This window comes from Phocoena phocoena, chromosome 10 (assembly GCF_963924675.1).
Source record: "Phocoena phocoena chromosome 10, mPhoPho1.1, whole genome shotgun sequence".
NCBI lineage: Eukaryota > Metazoa > Chordata > Mammalia > Artiodactyla > Phocoenidae > Phocoena > Phocoena phocoena.
In genome coordinates this window covers 7,751,183-7,768,364 of record NC_089228.1, presented here as the reverse complement: position 1 = coordinate 7,768,364, position 17,182 = coordinate 7,751,183, and the positions used below count along the sequence as shown (strand labels likewise).

The 17,182-nt window shown below is 49.6% G+C and overlaps 1 protein-coding gene across 2 annotated transcripts in view; it reads right to left on the bottom strand.

Annotated features, from left to right (window-relative positions):
- The window catches only part of SRGAP3 (SLIT-ROBO Rho GTPase activating protein 3), a 254,066-nt gene that overhangs the window by 64,596 nt on the left and 172,288 nt on the right, over positions 1–17,182 (bottom strand). For both annotated transcript variants that reach the window (XM_065886366.1, XM_065886367.1), the window contains exons 5-10: positions 15,345–15,530; positions 10,557–10,685; positions 8,847–9,068; positions 7,204–7,305; positions 4,808–5,005; positions 528–612 (exon numbers count right to left, since the gene is read on the bottom strand). In XM_065886366.1, coding sequence (XP_065742438.1) covers positions 528–612; positions 4,808–5,005; positions 7,204–7,305; positions 8,847–9,068; positions 10,557–10,685; positions 15,345–15,530 — 922 coding nt within the window. The remainder of the gene's footprint in view (positions 1–527; positions 613–4,807; positions 5,006–7,203; positions 7,306–8,846; positions 9,069–10,556; positions 10,686–15,344; positions 15,531–17,182) is intronic.

The window sequence follows — 17,182 nt, the reverse complement described above, 5'->3', positions numbered from 1 at the left end:
GCAGGCGGAGGTCAAGTGACCTTGGGCCTCGTGTGCCATGGGAGCAGTTGGGATTTTATCCCACCCATCGTTGGAAGCCTTTGGGGAGCTTTAAGTCTAGTCCCCAGGTCTCCCAAGGACCAAACTCTGCTCCACACGTATGCATTTTCCTTCTTGGACCTAGAATCCCGGCCAGGCGCTCCAGTAGTACTCCTGGCCAACAGAATCTGCTAAAAACCAACAGTGCGGATGCCTGTTCCCTGAATCCCATCCCCTACCTATTCGGGACCCTCATCACTTTATCTGGGACCCTCCTCCACAACCCAAACTAAGACTTGTGCTTGCCCCATAGTTTCTGCAGCCAGACTGGACCCCCTCAGCATCTGTACTAGAGCTATTTTCCCAGATTGCTCATCCCGGTAGGTGGCTCCAGGACCAGGCCTCATTCCACCAAGTGCCCGGGATCTCCATGTGAAACAGCTCAAGGGGCCACAACACAACCCAGCGGGAAGACAGTCCCCCTTGCCGGCCTCTGCCACCTGACTCACCTTCGCCCAGAGTCTGCTTGAGTAAGTCATGCTTGGCCTGTAGCTTAGTGATGAGGTTACTGCCGTTCACATATTCTTTAAATTTCTGTAAGACACAAGGTACAAGGACATTACAGATTGCAGGGCCAAGTCCTGCCATTTCTGCTTCCATAATGGACCTCCAGGGCGGGAGGCCACCCTCAAGGCCCCAGGCACGGGGAAAGGGGTTTTTGTGTCGGCTCCATCAGATCCCCAGCTCTGCCAAGCATGTCTGTCCAGTCCTATGAGGCATTTCAGCTCAGTTTGGGAACACAGAGAAAGCTCGGGGGATGTGCGCAGTGAGAGGTGCTTCTGTCAGGTGAGGACTGCAGGAGCCCGGGCAGTGGGCTTCTTTAGCCATCAAAGTTCCTCTGTGCTTCTGGGCCAAGAGCATGCAGCCAAGACAAGAGAGCGTTATCAGATCTGTCAGAGGGGAGCCTCAGAGCATGTCTTCTTTTATCTGGCTGCACTCTGAAGGAGGAAGGGCATTGCAGGCCCCTGGAGACGTTCCTATTAAAATAACCCGAACTGCATTTGGGGATATGATTTTCTTCTTTTTACAGATGAGAAAGATGAGGTTGGCACAAGAAATGATTTGCCCTAGGACCCCAGGCTGCCTCTAGTTCTGGGGCCTGGCCAAGCACAACGCACTTGGAAGCAGTGCCAGGAACGGGGCACCCGGAACAGAAACACATCTACCTGCCCCCAGTTCAGCCTGGCCTCAGCCATGCCTCTACACAACTACCAGCTTCCCTCGGCCCTGCCCACCCCACGTCGCCCAGTCACAGGCCGGGAGCCCTCTCTGCTGGACCATGAGCCACTGTAGGCACCATCCATGCAGGTTCCTTTCTGGATCCTCGGTGCCTACAGCTGTGCCAGGCATATAGTAGGTGCTGAAAAATTCAGCTGAAACCTCTGACCTGGTGGGACTGACATAGCAGAGTAGGAGAGAGACAATAAACTAACAAAAACATAAGTAAAATACACAATTGGTCAATGGTGGTGAACGCTAGGGATGGAAACAAGGCAGGAATGAGGAGCTGGGAGTGAGGGCAGACCTCACTGCAAAGTTGCCATCTCAGCCCCAGCCTGAAGGAGGTGAGGAAGACAGCTGTGTGGGTGCACACGGGAGGGAAGGGTCTAAGCAGAGGGGAATGCAATTACAAAGGTCCTGAGAATGAAGGCACAGGGACAGATGTGATTGCCCCAAATCTGCCAGCTAGTTTCTCACCAAAAAACCCATTCTATTCCCCAGCCAGAAGGCTCAGAAAGGGCTCAGAGGAGCAAAGAAGTGCGCCTTGGCAGCTCAGGACATCTGGAACGTCACCATCTTCCCGCTGAAGACAGGTGTGGGGAAAGGCCCACGGGGAGCGGGCTGACATGTGCCCCGATAAGACTGAGATCACCGCACCCTGGCCCCTCCCTGCTGGGTTTCTGGGGCTTGTGGCGCCCTGTCTCCTTGGCCGTGGTCCTTCTTAGCTCCTAGGGCCTGTCCCGTGGTTGCTAAGAGTCACTCCCCCTTGTACCTGTAGATGGTTTTCAAACATGTACATCTGGTCCTCACTGCAGTCTCAGATGACAAATGGTGGAAGCATCACCATTCCCATTCTACTCAGAAGGAGAAAGAGCTCAGGGCTGCGGTCACTCAGTGTGCGATCTTGGCCGGATTTCTGAACATTTCTGGGCCTCATGCCCTCCTCAAGGTAAAATGAGTAGACTCATGGTGCTTCTCCAAGTGTGGTGCAGGGACCAGTGGCCTCCTACCCAGCTGGGGAGAGTGTCCACATGCAGATTCCTGCTCTGGAAGACTGTGAGTCTAACCCGAGGAGGACACCACAGAGGCCCAGAAGTGCTCACATTTCCAGGGTGCCACCTCAGGGAGGGTAGTAGTCTGGGAAACTACGTTTTCAACAAGCTTCCTACATGATTCAAAAGCACACTTTGGTTTGATAACTACCCACCTATAGGCTCTCTCTGGATGCTTCCAGTAATATAGCCCTCTGATTTTATCGCCCTGTGTTTAAGAATTCACCATAAAAAGCAGAGCTGGGGTATAAGTAGGTATTCTCTCCATCCTGCCTCACTGTCCCAAGCCAGGTGAAGCTCCAATCCCAAACTTGTAACTCATGCTTTGGTGGGTTAGTGCAAATTACACCTGGTTAGTGCAAATTACACACTGGGGCTCTGGGGCTTGGGGATCCTGGCTACTTCTTCCAAGCTTCACCCAGGCCTCACGGGTAACCCATGAAGGAAAGAATGCCATTGAATTGTATTAGTGTTTGCTTTAAAAGGAGTGTTATGCCCTTAAAATACCTAAATAATGTCACAACATCACGTCATGAGGTGTACTAGCCAACCAGGTTGATAACTTGAATATTCAGATCAAAATATAACATCCATGACCCCCATCATGGATGCTGTCTTTTAATTTCAAGCAGGCTGAACCCCCTTCTTTGCTCCTGCTGCCTAAGTGACAATATTCATCCACACTCCTCACTTATCTTTGTAACCCATAAATTCTCTACAAACACAGTAGGCCCCTCGTGGAAGTGGTGAGCCCCCAAAACTGGCATGGGCTGATTCACATAGTATTCACATAGTATGTGCTAAATAAATACTTGAATGAGTAAATGAGTGAATCGGTTCTTTCTTGAAAACAACAAAGTCAAAGAGTGTTGAAAAAGGAAATGCAGTAGGCATCAACCGTTGGTTTTTGACAGGGATTTGATGAGGCCTAGCATGAAATGGAGCTGGATGTTAGAACTGGGTGGGTTTGTGACTGGTTAAATGACCACAATCTAAAAGTGCTGATTAATGGATCAATATTAGCCTAGTGGCATGTTTTGAATAACTCTGTCTTTGGCCTGGGCCCTGAAGTACCAATTCGTTTTTTTTTTTTTTTTTATTGACAAACTTTAAGGTACAGAAGCCACACTTACTGAATCTGCAGACACAAGGTCTGAAGAGACAGCATATGTGATGAGCAGCTGATCAGGATCCTGACAGTCTGGAACCATGAGCTGAACCCATCAAGAGGAAATCTAAATGGTGGTAAACATCAGACCCACCCAAGACATCACCTACACATCCCATAGGAGGAGGGTGGCCTCATTTAATGGCAATACAGTGGGAACAGAGATTTAACTGATACTAGCTTAAAAAAAAAAAAAAAGAATATGGTCTTAGGACATATGGAAAGAGAAGCATAGCCCCTAATGTGGAGGGAGGTGAAAGTTTAGCCCTGCTCTGTGCTGGTCACTCCGCTGCTGGGAATCTCACTTTAGAAGAAGCACCGACAAGTGGGACAAGTGGGACAAGTGGAACACGTACCGGAGAATGTCGCTAGGATGCTGAGGGCACTCAAAACAAAAGCTTAAGAGGCTGGATCGAAAGAAGTAGATATGTTTAGCCTGGAGAAATAAAAACCCAGCTCCCTGCAACCTTGCCAGACTGTCAAGTAGAATTAGCCTCTCTCTGGGTTGCCCCAGAGAACAGGATTAAGATCAATGACCAGAAATCCTAGTGAGGAAGATTTCTGAAGATAACAGAGATACGGGAAAACATCATAATATCTATAGCCAGCCGCAAGCCAAACAAAAGGGTTGTTTGGGGAAGGAGGGAGCTTTTTAATCTGGGGTTGTTCAAGCAGAATTTGAATGACTTTTGGGCAGGGATAAGGTTGGACAGGGTCAAACATCAGATGGAAGATGTAAGGTCCCTTCTAACCCCATTCCATGTTCACTAAATACATGTTGAAATAAAGCCCCGATGTCTCTCATCCCTGTTCCTCCTTGGCCAAGTGAAATGTAAGTAATCTGGGATTTTACATGAAGGGCTGGCAACTCACCAGCAATTTGCAAAGATCACTCAGGGTGTTGTTTGCAGAGTCCATGCCCAAATTTGACACAACTTGACATGACAACCATACACTAAACATGGGGGTTGTTACTTGGGGCATGCACCTGGCTCTGTTAGCCCCTTTTCCTCTCACCCTACTGAACACAACTCTCTCTGTATTTTTTCTAGAAAAGGAAAATCACAATAACTGTCAATCCAAGATCAAGGCTGGTGCTACCCACTGGTAGCTCACTTTCTGCATTTCACAAAGCCACGCCAGGCAATTTAACCTGAAAACATGCTGGAAGACTTGCAGGTCTAACTGACCCACATGGTTCCTCTGGCTCCCAGTAGTTTGGGCTGCTCCCCAAAATCACTGCCAGTGGCGGGGCAGACAGAGGGTCCCGGGCCAGGACGCCACTTACTGTAAAATAAAACATTTCTGTCTCCTGCTGGTTGGCTCTCCTCTTGGCGATGTTGAGCTTGCTCATGTAGGTCTCGGAGGCGGCTGACTTCACAGACTCTGTGGACCGGCTGTGTTGGAAGGCGTCGGATACGTCAAAGTCCTCCACAGTCAGCATGTCCTGCAAGGTCTGCATGGTGGCGTCCAGGGTTTTTCTAACCTGAGGAAACACAAAAATCCTTCAGGTTGACAAAAATCCTTCAGCCTCAGAATGCCTTTGACACCTCATAGCCCTTTCCCAACCATTCCTTGATTTCTTCCACATAAAGCATCAGGAGGCAGGCAGGACAAAGATGCTCATTCCCGTTACAGTGATGTGGAAAGTAAGGCCAGCAGCTGGCTGGGGGGAGAAGCCAGGTGGCCTAATCTAAAGTCAGGTCATGGGACTGCTTCTGCTGGAGACAACGTCGGAGAAGGCTGTGACCAACAAGGAACTTGGGTTTTGAGGTTTGTGTTTCTTCATGGTTATACAACCCCAAACCAGGTCCTCCTGGGAGGCAGGTCCCTGAGGAGGAGCAATGCTAGAAACGCTCCCCGTTTCCTTCATCCAGAGAAGGGAGGGGACACAGTCTGCATAAGGGCAGCGCTGTCCTCAGTGAGTGACTCCTCTGCTGTCGGCCACTGAGTCCACGCAAGCCTGACTGAGAAAAAACAGCCTCGAGGAAGATAGACCCAAGACACACGCAGTGTGCTCGGTCCTCCAGGACTCCGACTCCTCTCCCGGGACCGAGCGGGACCCCCGAGGCTCCACACACAGGGCCCCGGCCTCCCCACAGCCCTTCACTGAACTGTGCCTAAAGGGCGTACTGGAACTTGGATGGAGGGTCGCTCCAAACACAGTCCTGGGAGAACTGCGTCCACATTCACTCCACAGTGATTGCTGCTCAAAGCCTCTCTTGTCACTCAGATCTCAACTTAAAAGTCGCCTCCTGGTGACATCAGGCCTCCCCCCACCCACCCCCGACCACCATCCTTAACTTAGTGTCTGATATTCCGTATTCATTTATGGGTTCGTTCGCTTCTGTGTTTTACCACCTGTCTTTTCTCACTAGAACATAAACTCCGTGAGAGGAGGTACTGTATTGTCTCATCCACTCACTTAACTCTGCACAATGTTTAGCGCATAGTATGTGCTAAATAAATACTTGAATGAATAAATGAGTGAATCGGTTCTTTCTAACACAGGCTCACAGAAGCTCAGGTACAAAACTGAGCATTTCCATGGCCATGAACAGCCTACCCAGAAGAGCATGTGCTTCACCCTCCTTTCTGTGCCCCAATTTTCAATTTAAATTCCATTAACATTATTATCCATATACAGCATATACCGTTCCATGTAAACAATTTAAAACGCTTCACGGGAAGATGTAGGGCATAAAGAAAGAAAGAAAACACGCTGGCCATATCCTCTCTCTTCTCAGGTTTGATAAACAAATATATAAGTTGTCTCCACATAACCTCCCCCCAGGGACTGCTTTGATTCGTTCATCCTTAGCTATACTCTGGCTCACGTTCGTCCTGGCTACGTCCTTTTTGAAGACACAAAGCAACCTGCCCTCTCTGCCTAGAACAGCCCTCTTGAGGTCTGAAGACAGGGACCACGGCTCCCCATCTCCAGCTGCAACTGCACTTCTCAAGGATGGACCTGCCCATGATCTCGGGTGACACTCCCATGCCCTGGTGTCCTCCAATTGGGTGATGTCCTCCCTGGGTGGGGGCATCCCAGCTGGAACAGGAGGTCTCCCATGTGGCCTCATCAGTGCACATCAGAATGGAGCCACTCCAGCTGGTACTTCCATTTGTGCCCACCTGGCAGAAGTCCTGAGCCACCAGCTGCAAGGGAGGTGTGCTGGCCACGGTGAGACAGAAGCTCCCTGGAGCTCAGAATCTATGACACATTTAGTGTGCCCTGGGTTATTTCATTGTGTAATTTAAAATTACATTTCTGATGATAAAAATAACATAAGCTCACTGCAGAAAACAGAGAAAAGCACAGAGAAGAAAACAGAAATCACCTATACTCCTGCAACCCAGACAAAACCACTATCAACATTCAAGGTATTTCCTTCCAGTCTTTTTCTCTATGCCCGTGAATATGCACAGAAACATGCAGGCATACTTCAGTTTACCCTGGTTAGGTCAGTACTGAACATAGAGTTCTACTTCCTCCTTGCTTTTCTTTAACATCTTGTGAGCATTCCCCATGCCATCAAAGATTCTTGGTGTAGTTGGTTTTGACAGTTGTGCATGTTACAGATGAACCCTGATTTCTTATGTGTTCCATGGCAAGAGTAGACTCTGCAGGACCAGTCAGGCCTTTGTAAAGAAATCCCTCACAGGGTGGAGGGGCTCACTCACCTCCTCGTTCTCGATCTTGAGAGTGGCCAGTCTGGACTGCAGCTGGTGGTACCGCATGAGCAGTTCCGTCTGGACGGGTTGCTGAGCACTGACCTGGCACACCTGCAGAAATGACCGCCTGCGGTTGACCGCGGCCCTTGCCACCTGTGCGTAGCTGGGGCCGGCCTATCATTAACATCCCCATCGACAACTGCAGAAACAGGCCTGGAAAGGTTAAGTGACCTGCCCAAGGTCACACAGCTTGTACCCAGCGACACCAGAGCCAGCCGGGAGCCAGGGGCCACCCTCTCACGCTCTCGGTTGTGGTCTACATTTGTGCAGCATGTGACGGTTTGCTACTCAGAGCTTGGACATAATCTCATTAAGTGAGACTAATTGGTTAATTTCCAGGCAGGAAGTGGTGGTAAGGAAGCAACTGCCTAAGAGAAGCCAGTGAAAAGAACAAAGGGTGGGAAACAGTCAGCAGAGTGGCCCAGCAGGAAGATGCTTGAGAGACAGGCAGGCATGGGGCAGCGGCCCTCTCACAGGGGCCGCTGAGAGAGGAGGGGAGAAGAGAAGAAGATGAGAGAGCGATACTGTTCGCCTACACCCGTTCCCACCAGGGCTCTCACTACCTGTGGGCTGGGCTGCCTGCCGTAACTTGGCTGAGCTCATAAGGGACAGCAGGCCTCTGTTCTTTACCACTAACTGGGCAACCCAACCCTGCAGTCACCAGCTGATGAGCCAAAGGGCTGGACATGAGGGCACAGGGATGGGGCAGGAGCTGTGGGGAAGCCCGGCAGAAGGCATCTCTTGCAAATGAAGAAAGTGGGCAGAGCCACTGGAGGGTCCAGCAAATGCCATCGTTAAAGGCGCCTCCTGGTCCCTCCCTGCTAAGCAGGTGCAGCGACAGCCCAGCTGAGCTCCCACTGGGATCCAGAGGCTAGCTGGGGCCCCCCTGACTCTCGTGTGCCTGGGGGGAGGGAACGGGGCCACTAGGAGAAAGTTCTGGGCACATGTCCCTGGGGTAGAGACGGTGGAGATGGGGAGGCAGATATGACACCTGGTGGCTGTCTCCGTTGGTTCCAGGGACTGGGGCTTGAGCCCTGGAGAGAGGGAGGAATGACATGTAAAAGCTCAAGGAGCTATTTTCATAAGAAGTTGTGTGAAACTCAGGTAACTAGTGTGCTGCTTAGGGGCTAGTGAAGAGCACCTTCTCCCATTTTTTTTTCCAGAACATAATGAGGATGTGAGCAGCGCAAGCCCTGAAGAAAACTGGGTTGGCTCGTACTCCAAGGGCTCACGGCACTGGAGCACAGGTCCGAGCGGCTCTGCTGAGGCCCCGCCTTCAGTGATTTGAGGCCATCCATCCGAGGGGAGAACGTGAGATGATTGTCTGTGTGCAGATGTGGGACTCCCTTGGGGTCTTCTAGACATAGCTGCGAGGGATTTCATGGGAAGCTATGGTCTCGCAATTCTGCAGGTGGGGGACTTGAGCTGCCAAGATTAGGGTATTCGTGGTAAACTCCACAGCTAGGGAAGCCCATGCACCAAGAACTTGACCCCAGGCCTCTCCACTGACGTTCTCCTCCCACTGATGCTCTGGGAGCCCATGGGAGACAGATGGAAGCAACCTCAAGCATGGGCTCCTGGGAGAAGCCTACCTCGTCCCCCATGTGGGGCTGGAACTCAAACTTGAGGGGGGGACAGAAGACCTGGTTGCACATGTCCATGACTGTGTGCTTGTCACTTCGGGAATCCAGGTTGTCCACCGCGTTCTCGATGACGTCCAGCCCCTCGTGGCGAGAGGTCTCCAGGTTGTACTCGGCGGAGAGGTAGGTCCGGAAGGTACGGGCCAGGCTGGCATGAAAGCCCAAATCACAGCACTTGGAGAGAAGCACACACAAAAGGTGCAGGTGAGGGTGGTGACATGGAGGTGGGGCCGTCACAATGACTTACGATTACCTCCTATTCCACGGTCAAATCTTTCATGCTGGAGGCCCTCATGCACTTTGGAATCTTACCACACAAGTCATGGCAAAGCCCTCGGAGGGAGCGGGGGACCGCAATCTGGGCAATGACAGTGCTCCTCGCGGCTCCCCAAACTCACTGCTTTCTTTCTTATCTCCAGGCCTTCACACACGCATTCCCTCTGCCCGAAGACTCTTCCTCTCTCCTCCTGCCTAAATACTCTTCCTTTGGTTTCAGTTTAGAGGTCACTTCCTCCAGGAAGCCTTCCTTGATGTTCTCCCCACTCAGAGTTCACACCAGGTGTCCCTCATCCAGGTGTCCACAACTCCCTCCACCTCTCTCATGGTAACACCCACTGCTTGGCATTACGTTTGCCTTTAATGCATCAGGGTTATGCAGGCTGAGCTCCATGAGGACAGACCCACTGGCTCTTATCCACTGTTGTACCTCAAGAGCTAGAACTAGTAGGCACTCAATAAAAATTTGGTAAAAGATGAAAGGGTTGTGTGAAAAAGAAAGCTGAAAGGTAGGAAACAGGAGGGTTCTGGCCCCCGGGCATTTGGAAGGCAGGACCAGGCAGCTCCCTCTCCGGGGGGTGGTGATAATGGCGATAATGGGTCCCCTCTGCAGCCAAGGGAAGAGTGGTGACCCTCTGACTTCCTGACGGGATACACGCAGGCCAGAGGAAAAGGACGCACCCACCCTCAAGGAAGCCTGACCGAGCACCTGCTGGGCCGGATCCCTGTCTGCATGAAGACATGCGAAGCAGCCCCAGCTCTGTCACAGATGATGCAGGAGCCTCCCCGAAGGCACCACTCACAGAATTCTTTCCCGAAACCTCATTGTCCTACCAGTGTGTCCTGCACAGCTGGTGCTCAGGAGTCAGTGTTCCATTTTCCTCTTGCTTAAACTGCCTGATTTCTCCCAGCATAACATCCCCAAGTGAAGCTGACCTGTATAATTTTGTCTCATTCATTATTTTCTTCCGTATGTGCGTGTGTGTCTAGTGGACTGGACCCAGGCGTGTTAAACAGATAAGCATCTTTACCACCTTGGGAAGTTCCCCAGGGCATGAACTGTGTACGATCACCCCTGTACCCCCAAACCCAGTAAAAGACCTGGTGTAGAGGAGGACGCTTGGAAAGTGCACGCTGAATTACAACTGCCCAGCCCAAGTGTGCAAGGGCCGCCAGAGGCCCACTCCCACCCATGGAGGTAGAAGCCACAGGGTGATACTCCTTCACAGGCCCCAAAGGCTCCCTGTCCTTCCCCTCCGTTAGGGCTCCAGGGGCCACTGGCCGCCCTATATGCCAGCTAAGGACAAGGGCCAGCCCTCCCTCAGCTGATGACTTGCACCAGGTGGTGCAGGACCCTGTTCAACCCCAGACTCCCCAGGAGCTCACGTCGATGAGGTCGGAGACATCATGGATGTAGTATTTGCTTATAGCTGCGTTGGTGGCCGCCAGATTCAGCAAGTAGTCGTTCCGGGCCTTAGTGCATTTCAGCTTGTTCTCAGAATACTTTGCCTGCCTCTGGAGGAAGGAAAGAGTGGATGTGAGAGCAGAGCCGCTGATGGGAGGGATTTGAGAGTTTCTTTAGGGTCACTGCCTGCGATCAGCTCCCCGCACGGCCCTGGAAAGCCTTACTCCATGGGCCAGGTAAGTAAGATCTGGACCCCGTACCCAAAAAGCTCACCTGACACTGCACGTGTGCAGCCATCATCGGCACTGTCGGGTAAGCAGTGGCCTTTTCCGGGAGTGTAACTAAGACCTCCGGAGGCCCCTCCTCAACACCCCCAGAGGCTGCCCAAACCCGGACGACAGCCTGTGAAGCCCTCCTGACCTGGCTCTTCCTCCACGCTCCTGTCATCCCCTCCTCTGCACATCCTTTAAGAGGCCAAGTTCATTCCTGCCTCTAGACTCAGACCCATTCCCTCCGGCTGGCAGGCCACCCTTCCAGGTCCCTGCGTGGCCTGCTCCACGTCATTCAGGTCCTTAGCCATGGTCACACAGTCGCATGGGCCTCTGACCACACAACCGTGTCTAAAATGTGTCCCCGGCATCTAGACTGCCTCCTCCCCACATTCTGTCCTGCTCTATTTTTCCCATTCATTTAATCTTTGTTCAATTTTTAGTGATTATTTTCATTTTTATTTAATTTTTAAGAGACTCTTTTTTTAGAGCAGTTTTAGCTTCACAGCAAAATTGAGAGGAAGGTGCTGAGATTTCGTGCACACACCCCTACTCCCATACACACACCACGTCCCCCCAATATCAACACCCCCCGGCACCAGGTGGTACATTTGTTACAATTGATGGACCTATACTAACACATTGTAGTCACCCAGAGTCCACAGTTTACCTTAGGGTTCAGTCTTGGTGTTGTACATTCTGTGAATTTGAACAGATGTATAATGACATGTATCCATCATTAGAGTATCAGAGCAGTTTCCCTGCCCTGAAAATCCTCTGTGCTCTACCTGTTCATCCCTGTCTCCCACCTAACTGCTGTAATCACTGACCTTCTTACTGTTCCATAGTTCTGCCTTTTCTAGAATGTCATATAGCTGGAATCGTGCAGTACGTAGCCTTTCCAGATTGGTTTCTTTCACTTTGTAACATGCATTTAAGGTTCTTCCGTGTCTTTTCATGGCTTGACAGCTCATTTCTTTTTAGTGTGAATAACATTCCATTGTCTGGATGGACCACAGTAACTTAGCCACTCACCTACTGAAGGACGTCTTGGTTGCTCAGTTTTTTTCATAAGTACTTTTCACCACCCCAAATCACATTTTTTACCTCTTTGATTACTTGATGATTTTCAGGGTCCCCTGCTAGAAAGTAAGCTCTGTGAAGTCAGAGACTTAATGGTCCCTGTTCATGACTGAGCCTACAGCACCCAGAACAGTCCCTGCATGGGCAGCATGAAGTGATTGTCACTGGCTGTCTGGTTGTGCGTGGTGGGGAGAGGCGGGTGGGCAGCCAGAGGTGCAGTCTTGGCTAGGAGCTGGACCGCCTCCCTGGGAAGCTGTTTCTGTTCTGGGCCATCCTGGGCAGGAAGCAGTAAAGAGTCCATGGGTTACAGAGCTATCCCCTTGCCCCCTTCAGACAGATGAGTCCCACTGCTGAGGAGACAGACAGCTCTCCTAAAAGAAACAGGGCTTCTTCCTACCTAGGCACTCTCAACCTTCCTTCCTCCAGACTGAGTTCTCTAGCTGTTCAGTAGAGATGCCCCCATTGTCAGCCTTTTAAATCTCTTCAGACATCTCCTCTGACCTTTCCCCAGGGTTCACTTATTCTGGGAATTTCTAGAAACAAACTTCTGGTTATACCCTGTACCAACCACACACCCAACCTCCACAGAGAGTTTTGAAATTCCTGGCCCATTTCCACGGGGCTACTATAACCCTGAGACCATTTTCAGCTCTTCATGGGCTCATAAAATTTTATGCCTGGAAAGGATACTTGAAGATATCTTACTTTAATTCATCCATTTTATAGGCGAGGAGATGAAAATTGAAAAGAAGTTGGCTGTCCAAGAGCCAAATGGCCAGTTAGCATAAAACTCTGAACTAAAACTTAGTCTCCAGACCCCACTAACCAGTGCTTTCTCTACCTCTCTACATATCCCCTCTATAGCTACCCCCCTATGTTGTAGCTCCATAATTCCCTGCCTGGTTATCTTTTTTTTTTTTTTTTTTGCAGTACACGGGCCTCTCACTGCTGTGGCCTCTCCCATTGCGGAGCACAGGCTCCAGACGTGCAGACTCAGCGGCCATGGCTCACGGGCCCAGCCGCTCCGTGGCACGTGGGATCTTCCCAGACCGGGGCACGAACTCGTGTCCCCTGCATTGGCAGGCAGACTCTCAACCACTGCGCCACCAGGGAAGCCCCTGGTTATCTTATTTTTAAACATTCATTTCTAGTATATTCACAGACATATTGTACAACCATCACCACTATCTAAATTTAGAATATTTTCATCACCCCAAGAGAAACCCTGTACCCATTAGCAGTCACTCTGCATTTTTTTCTGCCACGGCTCCTGGCAACCAATAATCTACTTTCTGTCTCTATGGATTTATCTACTCTGCACATTTCAAATAAATGGAATCATGTAATATGTGGTCTTTCGTGACAGGTTTCTTTCACTTAGCCTACTGTTTTCAAGGTTCATCCATGCTGTAGTCTGTATTCATTCCTTTTCATTGCTGAATATTCCCTTACAGGGATTCACCATATTTTATTCATCAGCTGAAGGACGTTTATTTATTTGGACTGTTTCTACCCTTTGGCTATTATGCATAATGCTGCTATGAACATTCATGTGCAAAGTTTTGTCTGGACACATGTTTAAATTTCTCTTGGGTGGATACCTAGGAGTGGAACTGTTGAGTCATATGGTAACTCTATGTTTAACATTTTGAGGAACTTCCAGACTATGTTCCAAAGTGGCTGCATCATTTTATATTCCCTCCAGCAATGTATGATGGTTCCAATTTCTCTACACCCGCACCGACACTTGTGATTATCTGACTTTTTTATCTTAGCCATCATGGTGGGTGTGAAGCAGTATCTCACTGTGGTTTTGAATTGCATTTCCTTAATAGCTAATGATGCTGAGCATCTTTTCATGTATTTATTGGCCACTCATATATGTTCTTCAGAGATATGTCTATTCAATTCCTTTGCCCATTTTTTAACTGGGTCTCTGCCTGGTTATTGTGGAGCATATTTTTCTTTGCCTTTGGAAATTACCCTGAAATTTTATTTTACCTGCCTTTGGTTACTTTGCCAGCTTACCCAGGTCCTGTTGGATTATGTTCCCACTCAATCTCCTATAATTTTTAAGAGCTGTAGGATCAGGATCATATAATCATAGAATTAGTCTCATAGAAGCCCAAATAAACATCTGATGCAATGTTTGCAAATAGAAAGAGCTCAGGAAATGTTTGCTGATTTCATGGAATGAATGAATGCAGAGAATTCAACAAGAATATCATAGCTTTTTAAGAAGAAAGGAACCTTAGAAGTAACCCAATCTAGGATGACAAAAAGCAGCATGCACACTGCCCCTCTAAATTCCTTGGCCAAGACAGACATCATTAGTTGATCACAGCACTGTCTTTAACTAAAGCCTCGAGAGGGCTCACAATCCTCAGCATAGGGCTCTGGGCAGCCACTATCAATTGATCAGAGTTGACATGAGAAAGGAGATTTGTTTGCCATCACTGTCATTTTTTAAAATTGAAGGTCAGGGACTTCCCTGGTGGTGCAGTGGTTAAGAATCCGCCTGCCAATGCAGGGGACATGGGTTCGAGCCCTGGTCCGGGAAGATCCCACATGCCGCGGAGCAACTAAGCCCATGTGCCCCAACTACTGAGCCTGCGCTCTAGAGCCCACAAGCCACAACTACTGAAGCCCGTGTACCTACAGCCCATGCTCCACAACAAGAGAAGCCACCTCAAGGAGAAGCCCGCACACCACAACGGAGAGTAGCCCCCGCTCGCCGCAACTAAAGAAAGCCCGCGTGCATAGCAACAAACACCCAAAGCAGCCAAAAACAAATTAATTAATTAACTAATTTAAAAATAAATAAATTAATTAAATAATATTGAAGGTCAGAGAGTCGCTGTACATGTGGCATCTTCAAAACTCAGCCTGACTCCAAAACTAGCACTCTCACCATGCCCTACCAAAGCACTTTTCCAGCACCAACACACAAGGATTCTAACTGGCCCAGCTTTGGCTCGGCGGTGGCAATTTCTTCAGAATGGTTCTTTACCTGGTTCCCAGGTGCTGGCTGGTACGCCAGCGCCGTTCCCTCTTGTTGGGACACACGAAGTCCCAATCAGCCCCCCGGCCACTAAACTGACATCCAGGTCAGGCCCCACCCCCACTAACGCCTGGTGATTCTTGCCAGAATGTGCTCGCTGGGCGAGAGTCTCATCGCAGTTCAGCTGTCTTGCCAGCTGAGTGCCTCTGCTGCTGTTGACCCTCGCCTGAGGCCTAACAAGTGTGAGCAGAGGCATGGCCAGCCCTGCCTCCACCGTGACACTGGCCTCCAAGACAGCAGACGCTGGCAGCATTATTCCAGCCCCAGTCCCTCAGGGTGCGGAGGCGGAGGCTGAGGCTGTGGGGAGCCTGGCCCTCCCCTTCCTTCCCACCCCGGTACCCGGGGCCTTCACTCGCCTTCTCCTTCATCTTCTCAATCTTCTTCACGGAGCTACGGCGCTGGGGCCGGTCCTCGTGCCGGAGCAGGTTCATGCTGAGGTCTCCCGACTTGTTGAACTGCTTCTCCTCCTGCTTCTCGGCCTCCTTCAGCTTACTTTCCGCACTGATGCTCTCCGCATGGTACATGTGGTAGGTTTTCATGACCTGGAGACACACGAGTGTGGGAAATCAACAGGCTGCTATGGCCCAGCAAGGGTGGCCCTAGCGCTGGCAGCCCCCTTCCAAGTCCTGTGTTCCGGTCAGCTCTGTCCTGGCCCTCTTCCCATGACACGCTCTGAAATCCCACAGCCCTTTACTTTTGCACAGACTGTCGGAGGACTGGAAATCATGACCAGCAGCAGCAGCAGCAGTTTCATCATCATCATCATCAACAACATCATTAAGTGATTACTAAGTGCCAGCAATGGACCAGTAAAGAGGAAATTTAAAAGGGCCACCACAGGCCCCGGGCATTTTGGGGCTCTCAGAGGTGATATGGTGAACACGGCCTTCTTCAGCTGCCCTCTCCGGCCCTGCCAGCTGTGTCTCTTGTGTCCTGCTCCCTCCCCACAGTGTTGCTGTAAAAGGCCCTCCTCAGGTACCCGTGGGATTTCTATGGGAACATCCTTCTTACACACAAATCGTTATCTCCACTGTTTCCTTGAGTAAAATTGGCCTGTAAATGGCTCTGTTCCCCAAAGGAATATTATTGGGTAACCTAATAGATATTCTATGCTCTCAGAAATAAACTCATCCTTGGCTATAAAATGAATTCCTATAAAGAAAATTGCACTTTGCTACTCTACTTCCACATTAAGAGTTGGATATTGTTACATCAAGGGAATTTTTGAGTCAGAAGGAATTCTATACATCATCTAATCCAACCACCAAATTTTACAAATAGGGAAACTAAGGCCCAGAAGGACAGGGTGACTTATCCAAGATCATACAGTATTATCAGCGTAGTTTCCAGACTTTACATCCATGGGATCATCATCACCATCAAGATACAGAACACTCCCATCACACCAAAAAGATCCCTCTTGTCCCTTTCCAGTCGATCCCCACCCCTTACACCAGCCACAGGCAATCACCGGTTTGCTTTCTGTCACTGTAGATTGTTTTTGTGTGTTCTAGAACTTCATGTACATGGACCCATCGAGTATAAACTCTTTTACACCTACCCTTGCTCACTCAGCGTAATTTTTTTGAGATTCTCCCATGTTGTTGCATGTATCAGAAATTCTTTTTTACTGCTGAGTAGTATTGCCTCGTATGGCTATACCACAATTTGTTTATCTGTTCACGTGTTGACCGTTATTAGGGTTGTTTGCAGTTTTTGGCTCTTACGAATAAAGCTGCTAGGAATGTCCATGTACAATTCTTTATGTGGACATATGTTTTCGTTGCTCTTGGGTAAATACCTAGGAGTGGAATGGAGGGTCATATAGTAAGTGTATATCTAACCACAATAAAAATCTGGTCTCAGACTTTTAATTCTATCATATCATACCAGTTCCTTAATTCATTACCATTTGTTCCTCAGATGTGAGTATTTGGGGCAGCCTTAGAGCAAGCTGGGCCAGGCCCATACCAACAGTATTCTATTTCCCAGTCCCCAACTAGGAGTACACTTCCCTTTGCAATATCAAGTTTATGACCATCTTTCTATGCTAAGAACAAGAAATTTCTGGAATTCATGGCTCCTGAGCCTTGTTGGTCCTCTTCTCCTGTTGTTTGGATAATTACAGCAGCTAATGGAGCAGAAGCTTCCGCCTCGGGATGGGATGTGTGCTTCTGACTAGCCAGGCCCTTTA